This window comes from Actinia tenebrosa, unplaced genomic scaffold, assembly GCF_029948245.1.
Source record: "Actinia tenebrosa isolate PJP-AT-01 unplaced genomic scaffold, QUT_ActTen_1.0 PGA_scaffold3__52_contigs__length_22856419, whole genome shotgun sequence".
Classification (NCBI taxonomy): domain Eukaryota; kingdom Metazoa; phylum Cnidaria; class Anthozoa; order Actiniaria; family Actiniidae; genus Actinia; species Actinia tenebrosa.
The window spans coordinates 2,872,845-2,886,755 of NW_028292580.1; the positions used below are offsets into that span (position 1 = coordinate 2,872,845).

General features: G+C 43.3%; 1 protein-coding gene across 1 annotated transcript; it reads left to right on the top strand.

Moving 5' to 3' along the window:
- Window positions 1–13,202: 13,202 nt before the first annotated feature.
- Window positions 13,203–13,911, top strand: LOC148907737 (uncharacterized). The gene has a single exon (XM_089034800.1). It carries the CDS (start codon window positions 13,259–13,261, stop codon window positions 13,676–13,678), a length of 420 nt encoding a protein of 139 aa, XP_088890926.1. The 5' UTR covers window positions 13,203–13,258; the 3' UTR covers window positions 13,679–13,911.

Consider the following 13,911-nt stretch of genomic DNA (forward strand, 5'->3'; position numbering starts at 1 on the left):
TATCACCGCCTTCAGACTGTGTATCACACAGGTTACCCAGCCCGACCAAAAACGTCCTTGGTCTCAAAAAATTTATAATGAGGAGCTATTTCTTTAACTAGAGAGGAAAATCAATCCCCATGGTAACCTCCACAACAAAAGTTTTGTTAAATTACAATCCCCCACCTCAGAGTTTGGTAAAAGAAGCTTTTCTTATGATAGGGCAAAAAACTGGAACTCCCTACCAGAAAACGTAAGAAATTGTAAATCGCTGCCCATATTTGAGTCTGAAATTGCCACTCACACCCAATCTATTTTTCTTAGTATCTACAAGTTGATTTATTACTTAATTTTCTATGTATTATTGCAGCTTAATTATCAGTTATATTTATTTTTTGTTTTGATTAGAATATAAAATAGTATTAGCATTTCACTGTAATATTCATTCACTCGTCCCGTGTGCAAATCAGCTTCAGTTGACTGGCCAAGCGTGTTTAAATTACGTAAACCTACCTACTTACCTACCTATCTCTCATAGGCCCACACCTTTGTAGATTTGGGTACATTTGTTTAGGCTGTACCTAAGTTTTAGGCCAAGTAAATGCGTTTCAGCTCTTGTTTCATTTTGACTCCTGTGAAACCCACACAACTTTATGAGTGACCTGATAACAAGGTCAAAGTTAGCTGGATCTAGAACTTCCTTCAACATTTCTTCCTCTTCCTCATTAATAACCCTCCTCAGTCTTGCTAACTCCCTCATCTTTGATGATATAATCAATGCTTTTCTTTTACCAGCATTTTCTATGAAAGAACTTCCATACATTAAAAATATATCATCTTTCTTGCAGATAAAAGAAATGTCATCATCCTTCTTTTTTCAAAGTACAAGTTCATTGAGAAGAACATCTGATTGTGGTGATGTAAATGGCAACAAAAACAATTTGCTTTCCAATATCTTACTTTTACATTTGGTTTCATTATTAAAGAGCACGTACGGATGCATAAACAAACTATCTACCAACATCTAGTCACGCATATTAACAAACCATCTATCAAAGGACATCTCCTGGGGGATACTACACAATAGCATTACTGCTAGAAATTAAACAAGAGCAAACTGAAATTGGGGTTAGAAACCCTAGCAGAAATTGGTGTTAGAAACCCTAGCGAATAATCGGGCTTTAAAGTCTATCGCAGGTTGGGGTTAGAAACCCTAGCAGAACTAGGGGTTAGAAACCCTAGCGAAAAATCGGGCTTTAAAGTCTATCACAGATTGGGGTTAGAAACCCTAGCAGAACTAGGGGTTTGAAACCCTAGCGAAAAATCGGGCTTTGAAGTCTATCGCAGGTTGGGATCAGAAACCCTAGCAGAAATTGGGGTTAGAAACCCTAGCACAAATTGGGGTTAGAAACCCTAGCGAAAAATCGGGCTTTAAAGTCTATCGCAGGTTGGGGTTAGAAACCCTAGCATAAATTGGGGTTGGAAACCCTAGCGAAAAATCCCGCTTTAAAGACTATCGCAAATTGGGGTTAGAAACCCTAGCAGAAATTGGGGTTAGAAACCCTAGCATAAATTGGGGTTGGAAACCCTAGCGAAAAATCCCGCTTTAAAGACTATCGGAAATTGGGGTTAGAAACCCTAGCAGAAATTGGGGTTAGAAACCCTAGCGAAAAATCGGGCTTTAATCTCTATCGCAGGTTGGGGTTAGAAACCCTAGCAGAAATTGGGGTTAGAAACCCTAGCAGAAATTGGTGTTAGAAACCCTAGCGAAAAATCGGGCTTTAAACTCTATCGCAGGTTGGGGTTAGAAACCCTAGCGAAAAGTCGGGCTTTAAAGTCTTTCGCAGATTGGGGTTAGAAACCCTAGCATAAATTGGGGTTAGAAACCCTAGCAGAGATTGGGGTTAGAAACCCTAGCGAAAAATCGTGCTTTAAACTCTATCGCAGGTTGGGGTTAGAAACCCTAGCGAAAAATCGGGCTTTAAAGTCTGTCGCAGGTTGGGGTTAGAAACCCTAGCACAAATTGGGGTTAGAAACCCTAGTAGAAATTGGGGTTGGAAACCCTAGCGAAAAATCCCGCTTTAAAGACTATCGCAAATTGGGGTTAGAAACCCTAGCAGAAATTGGGGTTGGAAACCCTAGCGAAAAATCGGGCTTTAATCTCTATCGCAGGTTGGGGTTAGAAACCCTAGCAGAAATTGGGGTTAGAAACCCTAGCAAAAATTGGGGTTAGAAACCCTAGCGAAAAATCGGGCTTTAAAGTCTATCGCAGGTTGGGGTTAGAAGTTCTAGCAGAAATTGGGGTTAGAAAACCTAGCAGAAATTGGGGTTAGAAACCCTAGCAGAAATTGGGGTTAGAAACCCTAGCGAAAAATCGCGCTTTAAACTCTATCGCAGATTGGGGTTAGAAACCCCAGCAAAACTAGGGGTTTGAAACCCTAGCAGAAATTGGGGTTTGAAACCCTAGCGAAAAATCGGACATTAAACTCTATCGCAGGTTTTTCGATTTCGATTTTTCGCTATGGTTTCTAACCCTAATTTCTGTTAGTGTTGCTAACCCCAATTTCTGCTAGGGTTTCTCACCCCAACTTGCGATAGACTATAAAGCCCGATTTTTCGCTAGTGTTTCTAAACCCAACTTCCGCTAGGGTTTCTAACCACAACTTGCGAAAGATATATGCAAAAAAACCCACTGGGGATAGCTTGGTGTTCTGCGCGATGCATTCCCCAGTGGGGTTTCTGGCAACGCCAGTTTTGCATTTTTATTTTCTCGGAATCCATCTTAACAGGGGGTGGTTGGGGTCAATTTTGTAAAATATTTCGTAGATTACGTCAGGGTAATAAGGAATATCCTTATCCAACCGACAAAACATCCACTCGGCTTTTGTCATATCAGAAACCTCAGGAATAGACTTACCGGTAATTTCAGACAAAAGGTAGGGAATACCTTTGTAATATTTCCCTAGCTTTAATTTTTTCAATGTCTTCCGTACACTTTGTGGGGTTGGCTCTTCTAGGTGGTGTATGATTTTCTTCTTTACTTCGTTGTCTAGATATGCCGGCCGAAGACCTTGGATATGACTCATCCAGTCCCTAAAGTATTTTATTCTCTTATAAGGTGTTTTCTTACGACCTCCATTGGCGTAATACTGCTCTCTGGTAGCATTCGGTACGGCATTACGAATATTCTTACCACACTCGTAACACTGTGCTGACGTGTCATCTTCTATTTGCATTTTCTTACCACAGCAAATATACTTATTTGGCTTAGTGGGTACAAATTTGGGTTTCAAGCACTCTATACAGAAGTCATAAACAAACTCTTTACATTCTTCACACTCCATATATAGACTAACATATTTAACTACATAGACACGGGATGCGGGTAATCGCGGTACGAATCGAGGAATTCACTTTAGACGGGTAATCCTCCGGTGTTCGTTGCGCTGGAACCCCCGTCCCCTATACTACTACACCAAGAGCGCTTCCCTACGCATCCCGTGCCCGTTTGCTACAAGCCCCACGACACCCGCATGCAGCGCCGCGACGTTTGCGTACCCGGTACCGACATCCAACTGCAGAACGCAGTAACGCACGATAAAGCCTGGGTGCCCATAGAAAAGGTGGAAAAAATAACCTCCCATCCAGACTAGCGCTTGGGCTTTGCATGACAGTCCACAGTGCGCAGGGGCTTACCATAAAGAAAACCTTATGGATCATAGACCAGCGGCTGTGTTGGAGCAACCTTATTTACACCGCCGTAAGCCGTGTAGAATATGCCAAGCAACTAAAAAGAGCCTGGGGTCCGCAACTGCGTTATGACCGCACCCCCGAAGACGTAGCCAAAGAGAACATTGCTAAGAAACTCCTTCGCTGCAAGCGGCACGACGAAGAAAGAGGGGTCAAATTCGACCTATGCGTGGACGTCTATAAGAAAGGGGCAAAGTGTGCCAAGTGCAACATACCGCTACTATGGAGGTTTGACCCGAACGACGATCAGCAGTTCTCCGTGGATCGCACAAATAATAAACACTGGCATTGCAGAGGCAACGTAAGGTTGACATGCCTAGAGTGTAATCGGGCGCGTGGAGCAGCACTACTCTGAGTCTTTGGGGACTATGAGCAGCTATTCCTTGACGAATCCACGACTTGGGCCATCTAGGTAATACAACACGGGTTGCCCTTCCTTGGTGACGGACTTCGAAATCTCATACGTTTCCAAAGACCAGTTAGGATCCGTGGCTCTCTTACTGCCACCTTCGAGTTCCCCCGGCTGATAGAGGTATCTGACCACTATGTCGCGGGGGAACTTTTTTTCCTTCAGTCCGACCGCCCTTGAACTTCTGACGTAGGACTTGTGTTCCACGTGTTTCTTCTTTATGGCATCCTTAGGTTTCATTCCCATAGCCCAGGCCTCCTCGTTGTTCAAAGCCGCGACGACCTGGGGGAGCCTCTGAGTCCATTCCCTGTTGCGTTTGGAGGGATCTTCCAGCTCTTTCCAATACTGGTATCCAAAGAGGCGCTCGGCCAGGGTCTTATTGAATCCTTCGACAATGCTCTGACCCCTGTGGTACTCTGCTTCGGCTCTCCTAATCTTCGTGCTGTGGTCTTTCAGGGTCTTGGTAACCACGCCCTTGAACTCTATCCCCGCATCCACTTGCAGCAGCTTAGGCCATTTCAAGACGCGCTTATAAATCCTACCTAGGGCTTCTGCGACTTCCCCAGAATCCTTACTGGTTATGGGTTCGGCGTCCTTGTATCTGCTTGCGATATCGACTACGGTCAAAGCGTACCTATAGGTCTTTCTTCTCACCTTGTCGTGCGGTAAGAAAAGCAAATCCGCCTGATGAACTTCATTGGGGGCATTCACGGTGAAGCTGGGTCTGGGAATGTACTTGGGCACGGGAAGAAAGACCTGCCAGAGGGTTTGCTTTTTTAACCAGTTCTTAGCCGTTTCTTCTGATACCCTGGCCGCGGCTGCAAGTTTCTTGATAGCTGACGCTCCTCTCCAATAGCCTTCAGGCCCGTAGTAAATCCTTTTGAGTTTGTCCTCAGTTCGACCCATTATATGAATTCCAAAACAAGATTGATCTTTCGCCCGTTGAAATCCACCGTCTTTCCGTCCACTTTAATGGTGATGTTTATGCTTTCTACCAAATGAGACAAGTCATAGCTCAAAGAAATGGGAGTGTATTCTACTGGGTCAAATGGATTACCTTTGGGCAGGAACTTGGACATAAGAGAAGACTTTTTTCCATTGCTGTAACTGTGGACTAAATCGCAATAGACTTCGTAAGAGGATGCGACTTTCCATTTCACGGGTATGGCCGTGTCGGTAATTGTTTTGCCGGAGGCACATAATAAAGATTCCAATGGGTCAAACTTTCCAAAAGTTACTGAATAGTTTGGCATATTATGTTTGAGGGTCATTTCGTGTGGTAATCCCGTGGTGAGAGTATAACCGCGCTTGGCGAGCTCCTTAGCAAGGGTGATTGGCGTGTAATGTCCATCGGGTAGCATTTCACCTTGATATTTGCCAGGCGCCTTAAGTACGGTGACCATGCCATTGACTAAATTATACCAAGAATTGTACAAAGAGCAACTTATGAGCCGAACCTTACAGGCTTCGATGGGGGGATTCAGATAAGTAGTAAAGTTATTCTTGTCACTTTCCAAAAAGACGATCATATATCCCAGGCAACAAAGTTACCTTCTAGAGGCTTCGCGTCAGCTTAGACTAAATACGCCAAAGCTACGCCTCCGGCCAGCCCTGCGACTCCTACGAATACCAACTCCTTGTCTTTTTGTTTCTTAGAAGGCTGGTAGTAATCCTTAAACTGAGGCCTTTTCAACCCCGTCGATGCCGCCGGGTGCGCCTGCGCATAGAGCTTAAAGGCATAGTCTGTATTTTCAAAGTTCTTATCCGCCTGCATCTTGTCTTGGTAATTCTTATCCAACCAATCCCTGTAAGCTTGTCTTTTTTCATTCCAAGCCGTCACGTCCCTTTGATATTTCTCCAGCGCTAAGTCGTGTCTCTTCCTTTCGGCGGCTAAATCTCCGCTTTTGTCGCCTCTGACTAATCTATCCAAATATTGACCGCCATAATTAGCTCCAGTGAATGCTAAAGCTGCGATAACTCCGCCTGCAACCAAGGTAGCCATTTATACATTAGGGATGTACTTTTCCTTCCGTAGGTAATCCTTTACCATGATAGCACCGCCAACGGCAGCAGTCATCTTAGCAAATTAGCGAAGCTCTTGCTTGGGTCTTCAGTAAAGTCTTCTTTGAGCACTTTCTTACCTACCCAACCGATGCCCGCAACAATGGAAGTAATAATAGCTGCTTCTTCAACAGTTTTCAATAACGCGGTTGACATTATATTACAGAGCGAGAAGGTTATTTCATTACGGGTATTTTGCTTCTCTTAGGGGGCTCCTGCGTCACATGCACGGCCTTTAATTCTACCTTTGGCTTCGTAGCCCGCCATTGTAAGTAGAGGCTGCCTGCTAGCTGCTATAGCATCTCCCAACGCGCCGATGACGTACCCAGGATTAATAAAGGATTCGCCTTCGTCCTCCACCTTTTCTTCTTTTTTGGCTTTGTTCTTCCTGTTCATCATTCGACACATCCTCGACTGAGGATAAGCAAAGACAGTATTCGCGCCGCCTTGATAATTCGGTACTAAAGGCAATACGCTCATTGTGCTAATGGTCTTATGATTCCAAATAGCATTTGTTGGGGGAATGCTTGCCGTGTTTATCCAAATGCGGCCAAGATTGGCTCCGGAGCTGGTAGCATCACTGGGGCGAATCTGCAGCTTCGCATATTGGCAATTGGCTATCATATGAAAAGTTACTGGCGTTGCGTCTTCTGGGCTCTTCGGATCGGGCTCAAACGAAAAGTGAGTGGGGTGCCTATTGTTATCCTTTTTTCTGTAAGGTAGTAATGGATGATCATTCTCATCAACGATTCTAAACCCAACATTACACGAATGCTCCGTCGAAATGCAAATAGTGCACATAATCAATCCCAAGCTCCCAACCTTTACCCACAATTCCGTGTCGTGCCACTTATCATTCGCGTACTCCTTTTCCTCTAAATAATGAAGGAACCAATCTTCCTTCACATGTGGATTCATATATTTCAGCAAATAAATTTGCTTCTAGAGGCTAACCACCGTCAAGGTGCTAATGGTCTTGTGATTATAGGCATAGTCTCTTTGATCCGCTATGCTATTTATGCAAGCGCTTCCGGTATCGTCTACGCGTATTTGCAGCTTTACTTTCCCATGACAATCGGCAACCATGTGAAGAGTCCAAACGCAATGATTTTCAAGGCTACTCATTGGCGGCTCTACGGAAAAATTTGCGGGCTCCCTGTTGTTTGCCTTCGTACGCATAGGCTGCAGTATGCCATTGTCATCCAAAAACCTAAGGCCAACGTTGGCGTGACTATTCGCGCCAATGCAAATGCTGCATATTATCAACTTCTTTCCTGAGTAGTTCAGGCCCACAGACATTCCAGTGACATCCACCCAAGATGCCTGGGTGTATTTTTTCTCGCCTGTGTAAGTCGCATAGACACAATCTACTCCAGCTACGTAGGGGTCGTTCATTGCCATATATAATAGCTCAGACCATTGCTTGCGGTGGCTAAGCCGGCTTTTAGCAGGTTATGGTCATATTCCTCAGGTATCGTAGGCAGGACCTTTTTCTTGATTACGTTCTTTGGTTTCCCTGCAGGATTCTCTACGTGCTCCTTCCTTGGCTTCTCTACGAAGTGAGGAATGCCCTTGGTAGTATCAGAGTTCACGTCATTCACCCCAAACTTCACATCCTTAGTAGCTCGTTGAAGTTTGTTGTTATAACCCACAACGGAATTAGCGTTGATAACCAAATTACTAGGCATTCACCAACAAACAGGCGACAAAGCGAAATCCAGTCTAACCTTCGATTGCTGCACCGCTAATTGATATCTTTGCACCGATTTGGATATGTCATTTTCTATTATTGCGGACTCAAATAAAGTTAGGAATTCCTGTTGCGTTTCCTGTGAAGCACCTTGGGAACCAACAATGTGGCTGCGGGTATTTACCTGCGCTCCTAAAATGCAGTAAACGAATGCTTCAATGCTACGGTTAATTCGAGCTAGGTTTCTTAGGCCTTTTCCTTTTAATAATACGAACGGATCCCATGGACTGGGGTAAATCGTCTCAATTTTCTCAATAAGATTAAGGTTCGACCTACTACCACCTAAATCTGCAAACTCTAACTTACCTGGGTATTTCTGATGATACATGTCTGCGGGGCGTGTCCCAGTCGGATGGTAAAGATAAATGATACCTAAACCATGCGTGGCACCCTCCCGATAACGAAAGTCTCTTTGCTGCGGCTTAAACTCATTCATTAGCCTTTCTAGGGCAGCGGAATCGTAGTGGTTATTCATTCTATTAAAAAGCTTCTCCCCCGGTAATGGTACGTTAAGCTCCTTCAACAGGCGACGCATAGTAAAAGCCACATGAAACCTTAGAAAGGCAGTGTCAAACATGTCCACGGCAACCCCGCAGCCCTTCGTAGCCGCCCAAACTGCAAAGTTTAACTTCTGCGTCCAATATTTAAAGTTAGGTCCCTTTAACCATTCTCTGGCTTCTTTTCCTGAAGTGTGCGTAAGGTTAAAATCCTTAAAGATATTCCTTACTACTACGTCAAATGTTTGCTTACGCACTGGAATCTTCAAATGCGTTACTATTTTATCAAAGTCGTTTACGCCACCTTCGGCATCGTAAAATGGGTAATCCTGGTTGGTTACTAATAGATTCTTTGGAAAATTCCTCCTTCGTTATTGACTGCTCACTTACCTTCTTCAAATCCTCATTGCTGTACATTCTGGAGCCGTTGAAGTAAATCCCATCGGGCCTTCTTTCGAACTTACTAGGGTCTGCATGTGGAAACATCTTCCTAAATGCTCTCCAATTATCATGACGTGGCTGCTCCTCAATGTCATTCCCAAAAGCGTCGTACATTAGTATATATAATGGATGTTATACCATCGGCACCTAAGTTGTACCCAGATCTTCCCTATACTACACCTAACGAACTAAACACCGAAAACTTTAGGCTCAATAAGGCAAACTTAATCCTGGCTTACTTGGAAGGGCAGACAAAACTACGAAAAAGTTAGGAAAAAGTACGCCAGAGCCCGGACTACGCTACATAAGATTGCGATAACTTCAGGATCCATATCCGTAGTGTTAACGGGCTCCGGCGTTGCTACTTCGCTTACTGGACCCGGAGTAATTGTTGGGGTTCCTTTGGCCGGCGTTGGGGCAGCCTGTGGTATCATTTCGGCTGTTGCTACGGGTATTATGAAAAAGCTATTCACGAAAATATCAAAACACGACACGACAATAGCTCTGTCTAGGGCTAAAGTAAATACTATTACCGATCTTGTCTCAAAGGCCTTGCGTGACAGAAAGATAGACGACGTAGAATTCTCGCTTATCTTAGCCGAAGAAGACAAATACGAGAAACTAAAGTCGGACATAAGAAACAAAAAAACAGTCGTAAAAGATCTTTCCGAGGAATCTCGCAAAAAGATCTACCAAGAAGCGAAAGAAGAGCTTCAAAGAAAGCTTGCTCAGTAAATATCGTGACAGGATTCTATTTACATATTGAACGACAGTCTGGAAATTATGCGTAATATAAATTCAGTGAATTATTACGCGTAATATAAATTCAGTGAATTATTGCGCGTAATATAAATCCAGTGAATTATTACGCGTAATATAAATTCATCGTATGACCTTATTTGGCGAATTATTACGCGTAATATAAATTCGGTAAATTATTACGCGTAATATGTTATTGCGTCAGTCGTCTTGGAATCCATCCTAACAAAGAGTGGTTGGGGTCTATTTTGTAAAATATTTCGTAGATTACGTCAGGGTAATAAGGAATATCCTTATCCAACCGACAAAACATCCACTCGGCTCTTGTCATATCAGAAACCTCGGGAATAGAGTCACCGGTGATTTCAGACAAAAGATAGGGAATGCTTTTGTAATATTTCCCTAGCTTTAATTTTTTCAGCGTTTTCCGTAGACTTTGCGGGGTTGGCTCTTTTAAATTAAGCGCAATCAACTCCATCGTTTCATCTACTAGATATACCGGTCGATAACCTTGGATGTGACTCATCCAGTCCCTGAAGTATTTTATTCTTTTTGTATGGGGTCTTCTTACGACCTCCGTTAGAGTAATACTGCTCCCTGGTAGCATTTGGTACGGCATTGCAAATGTTCTTACCACACTCGTAACACTGCGCTGACGTGTCGTCTTCTATTTGCATTTTCTTACCACAACAAACAAGTTTCCTTAGCGGTTGCGGTATAAACCTGGGCTTTAAGCGCTTTATACAAAAGTCATAAACAAACTCTTTACATTCGTGCATCGTATATAAGACTTATTTTTTAGTTTTTACGACACAGCAGCAGGGATTCCCCGCCTAGCAATATGGGAAATTTTTTTGTCTTTACGACATAGCAGCAGGTAGGGAATCCCCGCGTAGCAATATAGAGTTTAATGGGGACATGAATAATACCCGCTGCGGCCGCTGTTACGTGAGGACGATGAATACCCACGTAATTCCTAACAGTAATCGCGAGTCCACCTACCTGCTGCTGGATTTATGTAAATTCGTTAATTATGCACCACAACACAAAATGTATAGGGTTGAATCAATAACCAATTTGTTTATATATTAGACTGGCGATGTCGTTCTGGAAAGAGATTTGCTCTCTTCAGCCGCCGAAATAACATCAGATAATGATAAAGATGAAACGTTTTCCTATTCATCTCAAGAGAGCATCGCAGAACAAGAGATCAGCATTTGGTCTGACGAAGTTGAACAACAGCAAGAGAAACGGCAAACTTTAAACTCAGCTATAAGGAGTTTGACCGGTGGTCGCACTAGTCCTATCTCATCCACTTTAAACACATCATGGGATGATGTATCCTCCACTCAAAAAAAATACTACCAGCGAAAAGCAAAAGAGACCATCTCAGCTGCACTAACAGTTATAAGCTCTGGTCAAGAACAAGAGCTCTGGGATGCGGTAAGAAATGACTCTAGAGTAGACGAAAGCAAAAATAAAATAGCCAGACGCAAGAGCTTCGACCCATCCTCTCCCATTATTAATTCTCTTGTAAAAGCGTATGATTATGCTGATTGTTGGCGAACAAAACGACAAATTCTTTCAATCTTTGCCGATGATTTCAGCCGATCAGAGCTTATGACATTGATCCCGTTATTAACGAAATGGCGAATAGATCAAGCAAGACAGCATGCTATCGAAGTCGGCAAAGGGCAGTCAGTACCAGAAGATCCTATATCCCGCTCAAGGATTTCATCGGCACAAGTTCATCCTTTTGTTGATTATGTCTCTAGACCAGACATGGTACAAGATGTGGCGTTCGGCACGTTAAACCTCGACTCTGGTGACTCCATTGTCATACCTGCCGTAGTGCGCACCATGATCCCAACACGGATAATAGGTCAGTATCTAAGCTACTGTGATCAACAAAATTTTGAGCCAGCAGGAAAGCGTAGCCTATACAGAATGATAGAAGTTTTTGTGCTGCTTCTCTACAAAAGTCTCTAGCAGGACTTGATAATGCGGACTGCAGAAGGTAATGATGCCATTGACGACCTGACGGAAATGACTAACACCCTTGGCAGCCATGGAGCAGATGATGAGTGGGTGAAAGCTACACAGAAAACAATTAAAAAGGCGAAAAGATATCTAAAGACGGAGTTTAAAGGCCATGTTGGACGAGAGAACTGTTGCGCTGATCACTGCGCGACCCATGCGCTTACTGACCCAACTGAGAAAAAGTTTCAGAGAAAATGCCTTCAAGATCATGATGAGCAGTGTAATAATTGCCTGACACTCAAGAAAGTTCTAGAAGATATACAAGCTCAAATGGATAAGCTTTCCATGTCTGAAGATGAAAGAGCTAGAATAAAACACGAGTGTGAGCAAAATGTGAATGCAATTAATGCCTGGAAAGCTCACCTTTTACGCACAATTAATCAGGAAGAAGCAAAGCAAGATGCCTTGGCAGCCCTTGACGCAGAAACATGTCTAATTGTTATGGATTGGGCGATGAAATTTCTGCCGTATCGATATCGTGAGCGCATGAGTGAATTTTTCGGAAAGAGGGGTAGAAGTTGGCACGTAAGTGCAGTTATCACGAAAAAGGATGACAAATATGAAGTGGAGTGCTTCGTTCACATATTCGACGCTTGTTCTCAAGATAGTTTTGCTGTGTCATCGATCATAGAACACTTGCTTAAAACCATCAAGCAAGAGTCACCCCAGATGAAAAACGCATTTTTCCGGTCCGAGAACGCTGGGTGCTACCACAGTGGGCAACTGCTCCTCAGTCTGCCAGACATTGGTAAGCGAACTGGTGTTACACCTCTTAGATATGATTTCTCCGATCCACAGTCTGGAAAGGACATTTGTGACAGGAAAATAGCACCCATGAAAGCTCACATCAAACGATGGGTGAACGAGAAACACGATGTCCTCACCGCGATAGACATGAAGAATGCTTTAGAATCTCATAATGGAGTAAAAGGATGCAGAGCTGCAGTTGTTCAAGTTGATGTTTTGGCAAATATAGCTACCAACAAGATACCAGGTATCAGCTTAATGAATAATTTTGCATACACGTCGAAGAACGCGATCCGCGTCTGGCGTGCCTACAACACTGGCCTGGGAAAAATGCTGAGCTATGATGACTTAAATGTTAACGCACAGCAGGACACCAATTTGCACATACTGCATCCTTTTGGACCACGCGATAACCAGTTAGGCACGGTCAGCAATGCACAGAAAACAGAAATGGATATTTTCTCTTGTTGTGAAAATACTTGCGTACTCACATTCAAGACCATAGCGGAGGCGGAGGCGGAGGCCCATATGGACACAGGAAGGCACGTAAAGGTGTCAAAATACGATTCTGTTTACGAAGATGTCAAGAAGAGATGGGCTGAAAGAGTGACAGAGATAAACGTGGTATCTGGTGAAAGTCCGCAAATTCCCATGGTTCAAGGAACATCAGCAAACACATCAGAAAACACTTCATCTAAAGGATGGGCTCTAAAATCTAACAAAAGGGGTCCACGGTTGATAGAAAAGGCCAAGTTGTTTCTTCTTGAAAAATTCAACTCTGGACAAACGGGTCAAAAGGCAGATCCTTCTCAGGTAGCCAAAGAAATGAAGCTTATCAGGGATGATGCTGGTAACTTATTATTTCAACCTGAGGAATGGCGAGGTGCCAAGCAAATAACTAGTTTCTTTTCTCGAATGTCTGCCCTACAAAAACGCAAACAGCCTCAAAGTGATATACAGGAACTAGAAGAAGAAGATCTTGTTGCCCTTGAGGCAGAAGATGGTATTCAGGCATTACACGAGGTTGTCTTGGATGAAATGAAAAGTTTGCTTCACCCTATTACTGCAAGTAATGTGGACATCTGCGATTTGACAAGAGCTGGTAAAATGAAAACACTAAAACTAACACAACTGCGCGATATCTGCAAAGAGTTAGAGTTGGAAACACCAGGCCGTCAAAACAGGAGAGACACATATATCATCGCAATAGAAGCATATGCAAGCACTTGTTCTTGCCGTAGATAAGTACTATAATAAGGTAACGCATATGAAAACGCACATTTTATTCTCCATTTTGGCATTTTCGTTCACACGTACATTTTTGTAAACGGCGTTTTCTGTGATTCGAAACGGAGGTTTTCTAAAACGCTCTACAGTGGATCAGATTTTTTAGACAAAAAACGTAAACAAAAATTCAAATTCGTAAGTTAGAAAAGAGCAATATCGAAAACAAGCCAGTACTATCAAATAATCATTTC